This window comes from Trematomus bernacchii, unplaced genomic scaffold (genome assembly GCF_902827165.1).
Source record: "Trematomus bernacchii unplaced genomic scaffold, fTreBer1.1, whole genome shotgun sequence".
Taxonomy (NCBI): domain Eukaryota; kingdom Metazoa; phylum Chordata; class Actinopteri; order Perciformes; family Nototheniidae; genus Trematomus; species Trematomus bernacchii.
This window is the reverse complement of record NW_022988050.1, coordinates 10,695,375-10,714,400: the sequence shown is the minus strand read 5'-3', so window position 1 is coordinate 10,714,400 and position 19,026 is coordinate 10,695,375. Positions and strand designations below refer to the sequence as shown.

General features: G+C 41.9%; 2 protein-coding genes across 3 annotated transcripts; one reads left to right on the top strand and one right to left on the bottom strand.

Annotated features, from left to right (window-relative positions):
- Positions 1-2,302: 2,302 nt before the first annotated feature.
- On the top strand, positions 2,303-18,927 carry cyth1b (cytohesin 1b). Of its 2 annotated transcripts, none has more exons than XM_034119234.1 (12): positions 2,303-2,441; positions 7,911-7,993; positions 13,376-13,440; positions 13,783-13,849; positions 14,081-14,199; positions 14,621-14,814; positions 14,917-15,065; positions 15,409-15,521; positions 16,822-16,900; positions 16,995-17,066; positions 17,452-17,606; positions 17,693-18,927. In XM_034119234.1, the coding sequence occupies exons 1-12, from the start codon at positions 2,414-2,416 to the stop codon at positions 17,769-17,771; spliced, it is 1,203 nt and encodes a 400-aa protein (XP_033975125.1). In that variant the 5' UTR covers positions 2,303-2,413; the 3' UTR covers positions 17,772-18,927. The 2 variants fall into 2 exon arrangements, with proteins under 2 accessions (XP_033975125.1, XP_033975126.1); XM_034119235.1 differs by lacking the exon at positions 2,303-2,441 and adding an exon at positions 4,271-4,568.
- On the bottom strand, positions 10,682-12,354 carry LOC117473587 (zinc finger BED domain-containing protein 1-like). Its single transcript, XM_034119236.1, has 3 exons — positions 12,171-12,354; positions 11,177-11,796; positions 10,682-11,007 (listed from the first exon to the last, which is right to left on the bottom strand). Exons 1-3 carry the CDS (start codon positions 12,304-12,306, stop codon positions 10,972-10,974), a joined length of 792 nt encoding a protein of 263 aa, XP_033975127.1. The 5' UTR covers positions 12,307-12,354; the 3' UTR covers positions 10,682-10,971.
- Positions 18,928-19,026: the final 99 nt, after the last annotated feature.

The following is a 19,026-nucleotide window of genomic DNA, read 5'->3' as shown; positions in this document are numbered from 1 at the left end:
GAGAACCCTGTCTTATATCATATTAAACTGAATATCTATGGGTCTTTGACAAACAAAACAAGACATGAAGACATCACCTTGGACTTTGAGAAACTGGTGATGACATTTTTCACTATTTTCTGACATTTTTTAGACCAAATAATTAATCTTTATCAATAAGTTGTCATGATTGTTATCATCACATGGCATTGCTGGTTAAATTATCCTTTCATGTGACTCCTAAAAGCTTAGAAATAACGCACAAGCAGAGCCAGACTGGCACAAAGTGCTATCAGTGTTCAGTTGCCGTGGTGATTCTCTGTGGTTATCAAGACACACAGAGTGCTCTGTAATGTGTGTGTGTGTGTGTGTCGGTGTGTGTGCCATCATGCTGTTTCTGACATTTCTGTGTTCATGTAGATACAAGTCAGACAAACTGTGCTTATGTGTGTGTGTGTGTGTGTGTGTGTGTGTGTGTGTGTGTGTGTGTGTGTGTGTGTGTGTGTGTGTGTGTGTGTGTGTGTGTGTGTGTGTGTGTGTCTGTGTCTGTGTCTGTGTCTGTGTCTGTGATGGTGGATTGGATTTGAAAACATGACGCACAGCCATCACCCAGGACCCTCCTCTCCAGTGGGTGCTTGAGTGACACAATCTCCATCCCTGCCCACTGTGCAGGTGCTACTGTAACCAACCTGCTCACTCAAAAGCTATTCTCACACCGTGAACGCAGCGCGGCCGTGCACACAAAGGTAGTTTCTCCTCGTCATGGCTTTTATGATTTTCAATCTGGACTTCCCCATCTTATTTCCTCTGCTACTTTCCTTTTATCAAGCCTCGAGGCCTCTGATACAAGATTTCACAGATAAATGCTTTAATTGTGAAGTAGATTTACACAATATGCTCTACTGTAGTTTCTGTTGAATTATAATGTCATCATTCTTTTTCAAATTGTTATAACTTTTGTGAATAATGGTTGTACTTAAAGAATGAGTGTTATAATAACAAAATTAATTGTATTTTTTTCTATTATTGTTATTATCCAACATTTTTTTTTTTACTTAAAGAGAAGCAGTGTCTGTTGAAAAATGTGTCCCTCCACTTCAATACAATGGACATGATTGAGATTTTATTTGTGATTTTTTTGGAATAACAGCAGCTTTTCTCTCCATGAGCAGTGCCCCTGTTATCCGATTAATTTGCAAATCTCACAGTTAACAGTTTCCAAATAAATACTCCTCATGAAAACTGTTCACTGCTGTCTTCCCTGCCCCTCCTCAGCATATCCTGTTTTTGGTGTGTCCAAATGCTGCATAAAGCACTGATTCAAGCGCACAGCTGCAACCCTTTCCTCTGTCCTTCCCTACATCCTCTCCCTTCCTAGCACAAACCACCCATCCTCTGATATCAAGCCTGCTTCCTCAGTCTTCACACCCTCTTGTATACATAAATATGTCTCTCACTATCAGCAGTTGGGGGAATATTACTTTAAAGCTTAGTGTGTTTTACTTGTTACTTGTTAAATTGTGTATCCTTCTTGAATGAATGCCTTCTTCACTAGAACATGTACAACTATCCCCAGGCCAAAACATATTAAAACGGAATCTGTGAGCAATGCATGCAGCTGCACCCACATAGGGATACCCACTGTACACACACACATGTAAAAATACAAACATTTACGCATGCAAAACGCATTTCCTCTTTTCATTTCTCCTTTTCTCTACACAGGCAACTGCTTCCGTCACCGAATAAAAATTGTTGAAATGTCAGAATGACACACTTGGAAAAATATGAAATATTAATGCTGCCACTACAGACAAAATAATGATTTATAATAGTGAGTCAAACTTAGTTGGGACAGTCATTTACTGGCTCAATATTATATATTATGACTTAGCATCTCCTACCTCATCCAAACACAGTAAATCGTGATTTTGACGATTTGTGACTTATTTTGTCAAGATTACGACTTTAAATGCCGTTAAAAGTAATGTAGGTCAAAACAAATTACAGTAAGTTATTGAGTTAAAAAGGAGTTATTATGACTTTATTTTTCTTTCTTTTCATATCTTATTTGAAATGCTAGATAAAATATCATGTAATGGAATATAATGTAATTAGAAAAAGAAAAATACATCATAATTCTGAATTTAAGTTAGTCAGACACATAAATTGAGTAGATTTCTGATAGATAGATTTCTGATAGATAGATAGATGGATGTTTCTTTCTTTTTGTCTGCTCTCTGATTGGCTGCTGCGGTGGAAGCCGCGCCTACGTCACCCTGCCCCAACACCGGCTGTCTGCACAGTTGTCATTAACTGCCAGTGTAACGGTAACCGAGTGAGGAAATACAGACACCCCTCGACCTTTAAAGTTGATTTAAAGTGACTTATTTAAGCGCTGTTCTCTAGGCAAGCGTGGAACAAGAGCACAGACATGGTTTTGAAGTCCGAAGATGGAGTTGGTAAGTGGGCTTTGGTTGGTTAATGTGAGCTAGCTAACCTAGAGGCTAACCAGGTTAGCTAACTAGCTAACGTAACTTTATTTAACATCGTAACTGAAGTGAGCACCTTACATTACTTTTTGTCTAAGTAAATACCGGGTAATTATTTAATTTTTTTGCATTTACTTTCCTGTCAGCAGAGAGATATCAACAGGTCCTCATTTGACTGATTTGTTAATGCTCTTAGGCAGTCTTTATTAACTGGCACAAGGGATCCATTATTATTAATCTGGATTTAGGCCAGACCTCATGGGGGTTGTACTTATTGTGCAGCACTTTATAGTTCATGTGTCTATAAATACAATCAATGTGCCCATTTGTTGGTTGAAAATAGAGGAATTGCTCTCTGAAATCGGACTTCTCTAATCATTTTCCCAAATTGTGACCAAAGTGTTGGTCACAAAAAGGTCAATACAGAGAGGGGAAATGTGCTACCATAACATAACAATGTTTTCTTGGATTATAAATCCTCACAGCTGCACTAATGTTTCCTCTGACAGTTTGAGAGCTCCCACGGGAAATGCTCTACAATGAGGTAATGGGGAAAAGCCTAACAAAACCGATAACCATATGTGATTTAAATTAGGATGACTCATTCTGTTCAGTCAATTGTATGAGATGGACTAGCAATAACATACATTGTATTTGGTAGCTGCTGTCAAATAAGGATCAGAGTTACCAGCAGTATGGATTTATTTCCAGGCAGGCATTAATATTAGTAGTTCAATTTTTGTTAGTAACTGTAATACACTTCACCACCCTTGGAGAGCAGTTCAAGTTGTCATATTTAGCGTCACTCCCTCTGTCTTTCAGGGACGTTTTTCTCTTTCTGTGTCAAGGCACAGTTTGTTCTCTCCTGTTCTTTACCCTGATTTTTGGATTTCTTTTTGGCTGTGTGAATGCGATCCGTCACTAGGGAGTTTACCATAACCGCAGGACTATATCACTCTTGATCTGGTTATCCTCGGGGCCGGGAAACCTTGAAATGCACAATTAGGGCCTTGTGAACTGAACACTGAAATGGACAAGTATTGCCTTGTGAACAGTAAACACACAGTTTGTTTTCTAGTCATAACTGATTTGCCTTGAGCCCTGGGTCAGCTGCAATCCTGTGGCAGAAACAAAGAGACAACCCAGTGAGCGAGCTGTTGTTGGTGTATGTGTGTGTGATCTATTCCAGAAGAGAAAACCCATAAGTAGAGAATTAAGGATTTAAGAATGATTTAATGCTGCCAGAACATAGAGCGGTTATTTCTTGTTGGTTGTTGATGGTGAGTAGGAGATGCAAATCATATATTCCAATCCTCATTTTTTGAGTGAACAGTGTTTCAAAGACGCAAAACTGCACCTCCCCACGTCCGTTTCCTCTGGGTGGGACACCAGTGGGGAGACTCTTTGATGCTCTGCTCAGTGAGGGAGGGAGTCTCCATTAAAAAGAATAATCTAAGAATTTATATTTTTTCCGCATTTACTTGTTATATATATATATATCTTTTTTATTTTGAAAACTATTTAGCGCATAATAACTTTTTCATATTTTTTTCATATTATTTATGAGAATTTTCTAATTATTATATATATTTATTTTAAAAATGAACTATATATAGCATATATCATATATTTTTGTATGTATATTTTGGCACCCTTTTGACTTCATCAGAGGGAGGAGTCAAGATGGCCAGAGGGAGGTGGGGGAGAGCGATGAGAGTTCAAGGGTTTTCCCCCTCTCACACACACACATACACACACTCCCAAACACACTTGTCCTCATCCTCATTTAGCTGCAGGCCTGCTCCCCTCCTCTCCCCTCTGCTGGAATGAGAGCTTGAGGATTAAGGAGCCGGGCGGCTGGACCAGACGAACACAGGATTGAAATTGGGATTGGAGGGCTCGGGCAGGACTGGATTATTGTTGGACTGCAGGAAACGGGCAGTTTGTGCTGGGATTGGTGACACGGATTGTCTTGTGGACTCTATGAAACAAGTGGCAGTGAGAAACAAACGTGGTTTTCAGCGGCACTGGGAGCACAGGGACTATTGAGACTGGTTGTGAAGCTACTCAGCTGCAGACAGACCAACGCTTTCTCTGGTATGAACCTCCGGATTATGACACAAATGTGTAGGTGTTCAGACAGCGCGTCATCACAACTACTGCTTTTGATCTATTTTTCAGAAACTTGGCTGAATGAGGGTGCATGCGTGTGGGTTGTCACGTATTCCTTAGAAACACGTATGAGAGCCAGAAACCTTGCCAGAAAAAGACATGTGGTTTTGATGTCTTGTTTGTTCTCACTGAGGATGTAACGAGCTGCATGACTTACAGGGTAGAGCGTGGAGGGTCACAAATAGAGAGTGAACTTTAAGCCTGGATATGTCGGTTGTCCAGAGCAGCTGGTCATCAGAGGCATTGCTACGACAAGGTGTCCCATTACTTGGCAACACCAACACTCTCTGACCTCCAAACTATGCACAGCCGCTGGTTTATTTAGTTGTTTATGTCAGAATGTGTGTGTTTGTTTGCTTAATAGTAGGATGTTGTGGAGAGGAGTTCTATCAGGCGTCATGAATCCATTTTGCTCTTATTTCCTCTCTGAATGAAAAGACAGACAGAGGAAGTGAGTGAATGTCAGTTTCACTGCCTCTGCTGCGTTATTCTCGTCCTCAGGTTTATAATAGGGCAGCTCCGGCCTACTTAAACCTGTCTCTGTGGGCGACGGGTATGTGTGTGTGTGTGTGTGTGTGTGATGAGCGAGTGCGTCACTGTCTGTGTGTTTGCACTATGTAAATAATCATTACAGAATGATTGGATTTGACTTTGTTTACCTCTAACATAATCAGACATGTCTGCATGTTGGGAGGAGGAGTTAAAGAGGTTTACAATATATTCATAATAAATCATTTGTAAAGCTAGAAAATAGGTCAATTAGTTTACTCGTTGATAGACAGAATGTTAATCTAGATTAGAACAATTTAGATAATGGACAAACATTCTTGCAGTTTATTACATTTAGAAAGTAAATCTATTTGGGCAATGAAAACTTGACATATTTATTTTAGAATTATAATATATCGTTGTAATCACTAAAACCATTACATTGTACAAAAACAACATGAATGGTCTTTGTTGACACTGAGTAACTTTGTGATGATGCAGGCGCGTTCACACCGCAGTACTTTTCCCACTTTAGTTCCGATATAGTTCCGAAATGTCGCGTTCACACCAAAAAGAGCCGGAACTAAAATTAGTTCATGAGAACCTTTTTACCCCCTTTTCCGTCAGTTTTCCGTCCCTGCTAGAGAGCAGGTACTTGCGTGGGAGAAAAAGGTTCCTATGTCTGATTGGCTGGGCGGAATGCAAACCACGCCCCGTAAAACTCCCAAAAAGTTTTGTGAAGCTGCCATTTTATTATCCTTGCATTAGCATTATTAGCATTAGCCCAGCGCAGAAACGCAGAGAGACTAACTTATGGCAACACAAAATAAAACATGGGAGCGGTGGAGATGAGGAGGTGTCGGCGTTCTGGCGATTTACTCGGAAGGCTTCAGTAGAAGCTGCTGGGAGTCCCAGCAGCTTCTACTGAAGCCAGTCCCCAACTCCGGGGACTTCCGGCCGGGGACTTCGGGTGGCAGTATACGCCGTGAAGTTGTTTGCGGCCTGCCAGTAAACCCAAAGCAGAAGAAGAAGTAACGTCAGCGGCTTCATTTGCCTAATCCTCCCCCAGGGATTTATTCCGGTGTGAACGCGATCTGTACTTAGTTCATGAGAACTAAAGAGTTCCGATTAACTAAGTTCTGATGAACCTTTGTGGGAAAAGTACTGCGGTGTGAAAGCGCCTAATGAGCAGTTTCCCGGAGTCGCTCAGGCTGACACGCAGCAGCACAGCTCAATAGGCGCTTTCACACCGCAGTACTTTTCCCACAAAGGTTCATCAGAACTTAGTTCATCAGAACTCTTTAGTTCTCATGAACTAAGTACAGATCGCTGGGACTCCCAGCAGCTTCTACTGAAGCCTTCCGAGTAAATCGCCAGAACGCCGACACCTCCTCATCTCCACCGCTCCCATGTTTTCTTTTGTGTTGCCATAAGTTAGTCTCTCTGCGTTTCTGCGCTGGGCTAATGCTAATGCTAATAATGCTAATGCGAGGATAATAAAATGGCGGCTTCACAAAACTTTTTGGGAGTTTTACGGGGCGTGGTTTGCGTTCCGCCCAGCCAATCAGACATAGGAACCTTTTTCTCCCACGAAAGTACCTGCTCTCTAGCAGGGACGGAAAACTGACGGAAAAGGGGGTAAAAAGGTTCTCATGATTTCATAATTTTTGTTCTGGCTCTTTTTGGTGTGAACGCGACATTTCGGAACTAAAGTGGGAAAAGTACTGCGGTGTGAACGCGCCTAATACGTCCTCCGTGGCTCCTTGTTAGCCTGCAGTAAATACTCTTTCTTTTCTTAAGCTGTTGTCACTGATGAGAAACATGGTGGATACGGACAGTAGTTAACAGTGCAGGGGTTTGATGTTTGCAGATCAGATTCAGCGTAAATATTCTCCATGATTTTCCCTTTTTTATGTTGAAATATCTTGAGAAAAAACAGAAGTCACTGTGACTGACAGACTCCCATTTCCTTCCCTCTCTTATCGTTCCGCTGCAGATATCATGTGTGGCCGTAGGCACATGAACTTCTGCTCTATCAAAGTGCACACTTGTTCAGTTGAGGCGGTGTGTTACATTTAAGGCAGAATGGACATTTGAGTTGATCAGAAACTTCTATTCTCTTAGATCATATTAAACTCAATGTATTTGTCTTTTGGACTGATATACTATACATTTAAAGACATCATCTCGGACTTTGAGAAACTGTGATGGACATTTTCATTGTTTTCTAAGACTTCAAAGAACAAATGAGTAATTGAGAAAATAGTTGGCACATGAGTTAATTAACAAAACTGTAAATCCCTGCCTTCAAAATGTGCTTTCTTTTTAAATAAAGAAACCACAGAAATATTTTGTACTTTACAACAAACAGCTGTAATGGAGATTGTGTTTTCATAACCTGTCATTCACTTAATACCAAAGCTGACAAAGGTTAAACATATTGAAATAATGTATTTTTGGCAATCTACAGTCCAAAAAGTACTTATGTTCAAATGCCCATGTTTTCTGTCAATAATCTTACATTGCTAACATATGGAAAAACACAATTTCCACCAAAATGTCCCCATGACCATCACCATGTGTGTACATCAGTATTAAGAGCAAGAGGATGGATTACCCCCCCCCCTCCCTGTGGGGTTCTGATGCTGAGGGTTATTAGATATATCAGAGAGCAGTGGGACTCTGATGTCTCTCTCCTTCCTTTTTGTATATCAGCGTGTGTGTGTAAGACAATATTTGATCTTTGTATTTGAGTGCTTCATGTCCTTTCTCCCCCAGTGCCTGATGACCTCAGTCCAGAGGAGAGAAAGGAGCTGGAAAGCATCCGCCGCAGGAAAGAGGAGCTACTGCACGACATACAGGTAACTAATAACACACACTTCTCTCAGCCGGTCCAACCTGTCATCAGTCCTTATTTATTACTGTTTGGACAAAATGCTTTCTTAACGGGGCAAACATGATATGGGAATTTGTCTTTGTCTCTTTTGTTTATAAATTGGTCCCAACTTTTTACATTGTAAGCTGTGTGGAAGGAAAGTTAAACCAAAGGGAATTTGGCAGTGGTGGAAAGTACATTCACTTAAGTAGAGTACTTAAGTATAATTAGTGAGAATATTTCCATTGTATGCTTTTCAATGTTTTGTCTGAACATCACATTGTTCCAGTACTTCTTTCTTCTCTCGGTGTCCTTGAGTAGATGCGTACCTCTATGTCTAGACCAGTGTGCCGTGTGTGTGTGTGTGTGTGTGTGTGTGTGTGTGTGTGTGTGTGTGTGTGTGTGTGTGTGTGTGTGTGTGTGTGTGTGTGTGTGTGTGTGTGTGTGTGTGTTGTGTGTGTGTGTGTGTGTGTGTGTGTGTGTGTGTGTGTGTGTGTGTGTGTGGTGTGTGTGTGTGTGTGTGTGTGTGTGTGTGTGGTGTGTGTGTGCTGTGTGTGTGTGTGTGTGTGTGTGTGTGTGGGATGTGTGTGTGTGTGTGTGTGTGTGTGTGTGTGTGTGTGTGTGTGTGTGGTGTGTGTGTGTGTGTGTGGTGTGTGTGTGTGTTGTGTGTGTGTGTGTGTGTGTGTGTGTGTGTGTGTGTGTGTGTGTGCTGTGTGTGTGTGTGTGTGTGTGGTGTGTGTGTGTGTGTGTGTGTGTGTGTGTGTGTGTGTGTGTGTGTGTGTGTGTGTGTGTGTGTGTGTGTGTGTGTGTGTGTGTGTGTGTGTGTGTGGAGGGGGTATAGGCGTATGACCACCGGAGCGTTACTGTAGACATTCAAGACGAATGAACCTCTTTGTGTGGGGTGCATGTCTGTGAGGGGGGGACCTCGTGTGTGTGTGTATATATATATATATATATATATATATATTTATATTGTATGTGCGTGTCCTGCAGCTCTCTCTGCCTGGAGGGACAGTTTGACCCCCTGCCTCAGCCCCCCTTCAACCTTTGATAAATTAGTGTCAGCTCTTTATCTGGGTTCATTTGTTTTGCTAGATTAGATTGAATATTAGGTCTTATCGTGATTAACAAGACATTGTAAAAAAACAATAATGACCTTTATCAACATAAAGGTTTTTGACCCTAACTAGATCAATAAATGACTGGGAACAATATCTACTGCTATCATAGTTCCATGAGTCATTGTTTCAAGCTCAAATCTTCCAAAAGTCCTTAGTTGCAGTTGTTAATAAATGGTCTTGTGTAATAATAAACATCTTTTGGTTTTGGTCTGTTGGTAAAGCACTTTGATGACATTAACATCGGCTTTAGCAATGTTTCTTTTCATTTTATAGAACAAATATTAAAACGACTAGTAGAGTAAATAAATTATAGATTAATTGATTATAAAAAAGTGCTATAAAATTACTACATATTTTGATCTATGAGATGTTCATGCATCCAAAACAAACACACACACTAGAAAGACAAACATGGCCCCCGGCAGCGACGCTGTGCGACTGATTGATGGAGTTTATTACCGAGGTGGACTCGTACGGCGCTTTCCTTTTCTCTAAGCCCCGCCCTGTGTTGCCCTTGGGGGCTGATGGGTAATGAGCCATGAAATATTCCAGTAATGGAGACGGAGGATGCTCTTCGTCTATGAGGGGGGTGTAACCATGGAAACGCACATGTAAGAATCCAGTTATTTACCTTTCTTTCACACACTCGCAGATAGCTGTAGATAATAAGAGCTCCAACCGGAGACTCCGGCCTTGTCTGCTTCTTTTTTTCTTTAATTATCTTAGTTCATTATCTTTTCTGGGCTCAGGGTTTTCAATCTGTTTCTCGCCTCTTTTTTTTTTTTACTCCTACAACCTCTGTTGTCCGCTGCAGCTCCACTAAGCCAGTCAAAGTCTTTGATCCTGCATGTTCCCCTCCTTCCCCAGCAGTGTGGCTCTCAAACAGCCCGCGGAGGGGGGGGAGGCAGGGTGATAAATCTGGGTCAGCACTGGGGGAGAGGAGGGAGCGAGGGGAAGCGAGGTCGCCGCTGACCCCAGAACAGGTGCTACAACTCCCAGAGAGGATTTTCTGCAGAGGGCGGCTGTTCCACAGAGCTCCTGCTTTCAGAATGAGTCTGAGAGAGTGAGTCAGGTTCCTCTTTCTGGGTCATGTCTGTGAGAAGAGCCGGTCTGAATGTGATGATCAGTGAGATGTAGCCGGAACTAGGGCTGTGCGATTATGGCAAAAATCATAATCACGATTATTTGGGTCAATAATTGATATCACGATTATTTTGACGATTATTCATTGACCATTTATTAAACTTTAAAAGAAATAATATTTTACCAATAAACAAGGTCAACACATAATGGAGCGCACTTCCAAAACCATACTAAACATATATTAATATGATAAATAAAAATAAATTAGATCAAAATAAATTAAATCAAATATGTTGCAGTGCACTGTCACAACCTACTGACAACTCCTTAACATATAGCCAACATGGCCACCATGGCAAATGCTGGTAGGGCTGCTCATGTCATCTCTTAAAGATTTTTTGCAAGAAAAACCAGCCTGTTTACATGGTCTGGTTTCAGAGACGAGCGCAGGCAGGTGACAATATTGCCACCTGTACTGAAGACCCTCTCTGAAGAGGAACTTGTGGCTGGGATGCACAGATACTTCCTTGCCAGGATGGAGAGCCGTGGGTAGAACTTCCGGGATTCCCTCCACCACTTTAGTGGGTCCTCCTCAGCATCCAGTGGCACTGCCTGGAGGTAGGACTGTAGCTCAAGAGCTATGGCCTTGTCCTTTTCCAGAGCAGGTTGAGGTTCTGCAGCTTGGTCTACGGTGGCCTTGAAGAAGCTCCCCAGTCCCTTCTTTTTCTTCTTTGGTGCAGCTGCAGCAGCATCCTCCGTGTCATCTGCAGGCACCCGTCTCAAGAGGGGCGTTCTCCTTGGAGCATTATAAAGAAAATAAGAATGACATGTTTAATCAGACTAAATGGTTATGGGTATTAACATTTATACCTAGAATTACATTATAACACTTTGACAACACATTCATTCACTTAATTGTATTTACTGTCAAATCTGACATTTTTATTTTTTATTATTATTATTACCATGAGTGTCATCACCCTCCTCATCTCAGTTGTCAGGCTGGCTTCAATGGATCCTCGATTGTCCTCACTGACATATTTGAGCTTGAATCTCGGGTCCAGGGCAGAGGCCATGTCAAGCAGCTCTTGTGTCGCTGCGTCATCATATTTATCATTGAGATAGTCTAGTATCTTCTTTTTTATGCTTTTTGTGAGGTCTGTGTCATCCTCCTGCACTGCCAGCAATGAGTTGTTGAAGAGGTGCAGGGTTGGTTTAAAAAAAGACACACTTACATACTTCTCTCCAGAAAGTGCGTCTGTGAATTCCACCAGAGGGCTAAGCGACTTATTGATTGCCTCCAGTACATCAACGTCCTGCCACGTGAGGGAGAGATGTCTGGTTTTTCGGTCGCTGGAAAGGACCTGGGCAATGGCCTTCTGCTGCTCGAGGACCCTGTCGATCATGGCCTGCCTAGATCCCCATCTGGTTGGACATTCTGTCTTTAGGGAGTGTTCAGGCAGATTCAGCTGCTGCTGTGCCACTGCAAGTTCCCTCTTCTTTTTCCAACTGTAGGAGAAGCTGCTGACCAGCTTCTTGCAAAGCCCCATTGCACGGCCGATCCTGGGATCCTTCATTGCATTCTCTAAGATTACAACAAATACATATTATTTAGTATCATGATGATAATCATGATCTTCATCAAAGCATAATTTGGTGTGTTGTGTGTGTGTGAGAGAGAGAGAGAGAGAGAGAGAGAGAGAGAGAGAGAGAGAGAGAGAGAGAGAGAGAGAGAGAGAGAGAGAGAGAGAGGGAAAGAGAGAGAGAGAAAAAAGAGAGAGATGACAGAGTAGCTCACACATAACATAATAATAATAATAATAATAATAATAATATGTAATTAATATTATCATATTAAGAGAGAGATCATCAATGTTAATGACTTACTATTGCTATTATTGTTGTTGCTGTTGTTAAAATGACATATTACATACAACAGGAGGAAGGAATCCTGCTCACCTATGGCCAAGTGGAGTCTATGCCCGAAACACTGGAGCCTCATCCATCCATTGACCTCAGCCGCCAGCTTTATATTTGCGGCATTGTCCGTAGTCATACAGACGAGTTTATCCTCTTTTAACCCCCAAGCAGCCATCGCTTCCCTCAGTCCATGGGCGATGTTTTGCCCCGTGTGGTCTTCAGGGAAAAAATGCGGTTTGGAGACACTTTGTCTTCAAATTGAAATCGGCATCGATATAATGAACTGTGAGGCTCATGTATGGCTCCATGGTGCGGCTAGACCATAGGTCCGTTGTGGTGGCAAAGTAGTCAGCTGAAGCCACATCTCTCTCAACTTCCCCACGGCATTGTCATATAGCGCAGGCAGCGCAGACCTGCTGAAATAATACCGAGACGGCATCGCGTAACGCTTGTCCAACGTGTTGACAAGTTGCTTAAAGCCCTGGTTGCTAACAGTGCTAACTGGGCACATATCTTTAGCGATGTGAAATGTAATGGCACCTGTAATATCTCTGTGTCTCTGCGAGCTCGTCGCGTAGGCCGTTGCTCTGTGCAATGCGTCCTGAATCGATGACTGTGATGATGTTGTGGATGAAGTCGAGCGGGCATCTTTTTGGTCTGCTTTTTGTTGTATTATTGCCCCGTCGTATTGCACTTTGTGGTTGTATTTCAGATGATTAAAGAGATTGGTTGTGTTAGCGTGTGGTGCCAACACAACCTGGTAACAAATCCTGCACTGTACTTTGTTTTGCTCCACGTCGGACTCCTGAAAGCCAAAGTACTTCCAAATAGTGGAAATAGTTTTACCCTTCTTTTTAACGAGTTGCTGCTCTTGTTCTGACATCTTCGCTCGCGCTGAACACTCACACATGTCACTCCCACGTGGCCGAGTGGGCTTTTAGGGAGGGGTGAAAGCGCACCCAGCAAAATAATCGTATTTTGTCAATTATGCTGTTTTCATAATCGTCGCAAGCCATAATCGTAATCGCGATTAAAATACGATTAATTGCACAGCCCTAGCCGGAACAGACGACCGTGTGTAATGCATTGTGCTGCCGGTGAGATCAAAGCATCTCCAGAGGTTCATGTGAAGGGACACGCATCACATGTATGCATGTCTATATATATATATATATATATATATATATACGTCTGTTTCCTGCTTTTATATTTCATAACTCTCCTCTCTGTCTGTCTGCTCTCAGAGGCTGAAGGATGAGATAGCAGAGGTGACCAATGAGATTGAAAGCCTGGGCCAGAGTGAAGAGAGGTAAAGTATCTCTTAACCATTCCTGTGCGTGGGCAGCTGGGGTCCTCAGCCTTTGTTTTAGTGGAAGTGCACTCAGAGGGACAGGATCTGCCTGACGCTCAAAACAGAACGCGCTTTCAAAAAAATAAAAAATCTGAAAACATTATTAAGTTGAACAATATACAGTTTACTATGATGTAGAATGTAGAAAAGCAGCAAAGCCTCACATTTGAGAAACTAAAAACAGTGAATGTTTGCAATTTTTCTTAATAAATACTTTAAATGATTATCAAAACTGCCGTCTATTTTTTGGTCAATTTTACAAATCCATGTATTTAGTTCGGGCTCTTCATTTGTTTTTAGGAAAAGCATGCAGAGGAATAAACAGATGGCCATGGGCCGAAAGAAGTTCAACATGGACCCGAAGAAGGTGAGAATGATTGGCATCTTTAACAATCTTGTTTTACCGAAAAACCCCAAAGATATTTAGTTTACAAAAATACAAACACAAAAAAAGGACGAAAGTTGGTCAAATTTAAAATAGGTAATATACTGTATGTGTTCACTTGGTATTTGTTCCTCACTGGACAACATAACATTCATATTCAATGTATTCATTCTTTGTGAACGATGTTCAGACTGGGTTTCTTTTCTCCCTCAGGGGATTCGTTTCTTGATTGACAGCTCCCTTTTGAAAAACACCAGCGATGACATCGCCCAGTTTCTCTACAAGGGGGAGGGGCTTAATAAGACCGCTATTGGAGACTACCTAGGGGAGAGGTAAGTGTCATGTTTAATATTTACATTTTTGTAAATTTGTATTATTTACATTTTTAGTACAAAACACTGGGTTAGGGTTACAAAAAGACAGAAAACGTTGCTCCTTAGAAGAAAAAAAGGATATCATTTTTTCTTTGTGGGTTTCTTTCTAGAGCTGCCCATGTTTGTACACGTGCAGCATTATTGAGGACAAATCAGGAGCTTATCAATATGCTATTAGTAATCTGAATATGATTTAATAAGCTCATGTTGCATTAGCAGTTCGAAAAGATCATCCGTTAATCTGATTTGTCACATCTCATCCAACTTTTGTAGCAGCCATCTCGGATAGCTAAACAGAGCTGCATTCAGCTACTGATCCTGTTTTATTCCCTGTGTGTGTGTGTGTGTGTGTGTATGTTTGTGTGTGTGTGTCATGCAGAGATGACTTTAACATCGAGGTCCTGCACGCCTTCCTGGAGCTGCACGAGTTCTCAGACCTGAACCTGGTGCAGGCCCTCAGACAGTTCCTGTGGAGCTTCAGACTGCCCGGCGAGGCTCAGAAGATCGACCGCATGATGGAGGCGTTCGCCCTCAGATACTGCCGCTGTAACCCCGGAGTGTTCCAGAGCACAGGTTGGCTGATTTTCTGAAGTAGATCGATGTCATACCAACAAATCTGACTATAGGTAAAGTCCTGAAAAAGAACACGCACACTGATTGCGTCTTCTTTTACAGATACCTGTTACGTGTTGTCTTTCGCTGTGATCATGTTGAACACCAGTCTACACAACCCCAACGTGAAGGACAAGCCCTCGGTCCAGAGGTTCACGGCCATGAACAGAGGCATCAATGATGGAGGAGACCTGCCGGAGGAGCTGCTCAGGGTGAGAGACGTTTGAACAATGTTCCCCTCCAGTATATATTCGGATAGTAACAAAGTCTACTCGGTTTAAATACAGACAAAAATAATACCAAAACAAATCACACTGTGTCGTCCAGTTGATGTTCAGTCTTCTTACTGTGTAAACACTGCTGATGATGCAACTGGTAAAGGGGCGGCTAATTGTAATTCCATTATGTTCTGCAGAGGCGCTTAATCCATAAAAACACATAATACATTTAACTGATTATATTCTCTATCATTACTCTGAGAATGCAAAGTAACTAAAGCTGGGAAGATAAATGTTAATATTGTTAACATCCCATATCTGCTCATCGTCTCTGTAGAACTTGTTCGACAGCATCAAGAACGAACCCTTTAAGATCCCAGAGGATGATGGGAACGACCTCACACACACCTTCTTCAACCCCGACCGAGAAGGATGGCTGCTCAAGCTCGGTTAGTTCATGTGGTGTGGAACAGTGCAATTCATTTATTCAATTCATGAAATCATACTGTTGTTAGTCCCTGTGAGCTGTAAGGCCCTCTAGTGAACTGGATCTGTAACAGCAGATGAGCAGAACAAGTTGTATTTTTGTCGTATTAATTTGTGGACATTGTTTTTGTTTGTTTGTCTTTCATGTGTTTTTGATTCCAGGAGGTATGTACCTTTAAACCCCTCAGCTTTAATGCACTGCTTTTGCTTCTGAGCCCCCCCCCCCCGCCTTCCACTCCTTGCTTCTACCCACACTGGCTCTGTGCTTTCACCCTATGTCACAATTGGATTAAGATGAAAGAAAAATAACTCTTGGGCTGTATTCTTTAAAAAATATGGTTTGCAATTTGAAGTGGGGTTGTGTCAGCTGCTTGTTTAGAGACTGGCACAGGAGCTAAGAAATGTCCTGCTGTGGACAGGCATCAGAAGAACACATTTTAGCCTTCTCTAAACGAAAAGCTATTTATGTTAGTGTACAACATATTCATGATATCTTTACCTTTCCATCAGGCAGCCCGCTCTGACGGGGGACTGAAGCCGTTCTCTCCAAAGCAACCAGACTCAATTGTTGAAAACAGTTCTCCAAGAAACACACCATTATTCTCCGTCAGCCACGATCACTTAGTTTGTAGATGTTATTTTCTGACTTTGTTGAATCTGAACTCAACCCAAAGTCATTCACAACAACAAACAAATTAAAGGATTGAGTCAGAACAGCAACTCCCTTGTTCTGCGAGGTTGAATGACTGTTTTTGCCAATGTTGTCTGGCAGCTTTGAAGAGAGCATAACTGGGTATGAAGGCTTTAATTCCCCGTCGGTAAGGGCTGTCTGGCGGCAAGGTGGATCAAAGAAATGATTCTGAACATGACATACACCGATTTATTTTTCAAGGTAGGCCTGTCTTTTATTTGGCTTAAATATGATCCCTTTCCACAGCAGTACATGTCTCAGCTTCTGTATAAATGGGGCCCTGTTGACATCCATACACTGATGATATGGAGAAGAACCCCCAGTTCAAAACTCACAAACTATGCCTATAAGCCCAAATGTGCAAAGAAGTGATTTCACATCTGTTTCTAACTGCTGGCCTCTGACCCAAGTTCTAACCCTCCACGATGAGTTCCGCTCTATATTTAACTGCTGATGTGTGCCGTCACTGTGCTTCAGACTCGCTGCTGCTGCTGTATGAAGTTCAGCTTTCTGCTTCAGCAAATAAAATGTTATGTCTTCACTGCAGTCAGAGCTCACCTGTAATCTGTCCTCAGGGGGACGAGTTAAGACCTGGAAGAGACGCTGGTTCATTCTCACAGATAACTGCCTCTACTACTTTGAGTACACGACTGTAAGTAATTACCGCTTGGCTTAGAGAAGAGATAAATGCTGTATGAAGGCTTAAACGGAACCGAAGATGTATTCTCCTCTCTTTTGTTTACAAGGATAAAGAACCCAGAGGAATTATTCCACTGGAGAATCTGAGCATCAGAGAAGTCGATGACTCCAAGAAACCGGTAAACTATCTTCTCTTTGTGATGCATTTTGTCGTATAATTAAACTTTTCTGCTGTTTTACCCTCCAAATCAGGTCTTTGGTTGAGCTTTGTGTCGGAAAAGAGGGAAGGAAATGGCAGAAAAGTAAAACTACCATAAAACAAGATGGTGCAGGATAAAAATGCAGCTATCATTTGGTGACGTTCTCAAAATAAGTCCTTCAAATGCAAATATAATGTCCGGTCTTGCACTAATTGATTAAATATAGTAAAGTATCAGTTTGTTTTTCAGTTTATAAATCAATAATTTAAAGATTTGTTCCCTGTATTTTTTATCAGGAAATCTATTTGTATTTGAATGAGTGTTTTTGCTCCTTCCTGACTCATCTCGTCGTGCTGTTCTCCAGAACTGCTTCGAGCTGTTCGTCTCCGACCACAGAGATCAGGTGATCAAAGCCTGCAAGACGGAGGCAGACGGCCGCGTGGTGGAGGGAAACCACACTTTCTACAGGATCTCCGCCCCGACCGCAGAGGAGAAGGACGAGTGGATCAACAGCATCAAGTGAGCGGCACTTCAGCTCTCCCTTTGTCCTGCAGCGGATCACTGTACTGTCTCGTATCTAACCCTCCTTCCTCCTCCTCCTGCAGAGCCGCCATCAGCAAAGACCCGTTCTACGAGATGCTGGCTGCCCGGAAAAAGAAAGTGTCGTCTCTGAAAGGGCTGTAGCGCTGTGAGGATGAAACACTGTGGACCTGATACTCGTCCTCCTGTTGCAGGGACATTTGGACCTGACGGAGAGAAGTTTGCTTTTAAAGCTCTTCCTCTGTCCCCTTCAGTACCGACACCTCTCTCTCTCCAGGTTTGACCTTTTGTTTAAAGTTTCTCTCCCCATCTAGGAAGGACAGTGGTAGACCTCTGTCTTTATCTTCCTTTTGGACCCTTCTGCAGTGCTGTACCCCCTTTATACACTGTGGTACAGCAAGGCTCTACTACAGAGGCACTAAGAACATTATATGTTAGGAAGTTAAATATCAAAATGGGTGAGGGTGTAATATTCAGAGAAAAACATAATTTGGAAGGAAAAAGCTAGGAAGTTCTGTCTGTCTGAGAAAAAACAAGCAAACATTTATGTTATGAGATTATCAAGCATAACATTTAAGCGGAAACAAATCTGGAATTTCTCCGTGATAATATGGTAAATCTGGGTTGTGATCACAAGTACTTCTTATTGCAAGTTAATATTACTACAGGTCAATGACAGAATATGGCAAGCTGGGGCGTATTGCTGTGATGATCCAGCATGCTAAGTGAAGCGATGTGGTTCCCTTAAAAACAACCCGCAATTTTCGGTGTTAAATAACCCTTCTCCTAATAGAAGCTAATAACCTACAATGGCGCTGATAAGCCGTTGTTCTCCACAGCTCTACGAGGAGATGTTCTCGGTCAGAATGAAACTTTAATTCATTTTGTTTTAGTTGAACACGAGGGGGATTGGGCACCTACTGTTTTTTGATAAAAGCCTTTCTCCACCTTGTGAAAGTTGCAGCACATTTCAACACAAGGATGGGGATCAGATGAAGGAATCACATGGCACAATAATGTGATTCAGAGCAGCTTTCGGAGAGTCTGAAGTTTGAGGTCTTGGATTCAATTTCTCTTACAATATAGAAATCACATGGAAAACAAATGTTGTCATCTCGTTTGGGATGCTGGACTTTATTGTACAAAATGCTCTTTTCTAAATCAGTTTTCTTACTGCTGTTGGTCACATGTCAAAGCACTGTTAATGAAAGTGATGCATAAATAGCTAAATATTTATTTATCCAGATTTCTTGTAACTTATTATTTTGAGATTTGTCTCATTAAAAGTCTGAAAAACCAACTCATGTAACTGTTGTGATTCCTTGTTCATTTGCAATATATTGTGTTTGTATGTTGCTATAAAGCTGTGGGTAAGAGTGCACCAAACAAAAAGAGTCAC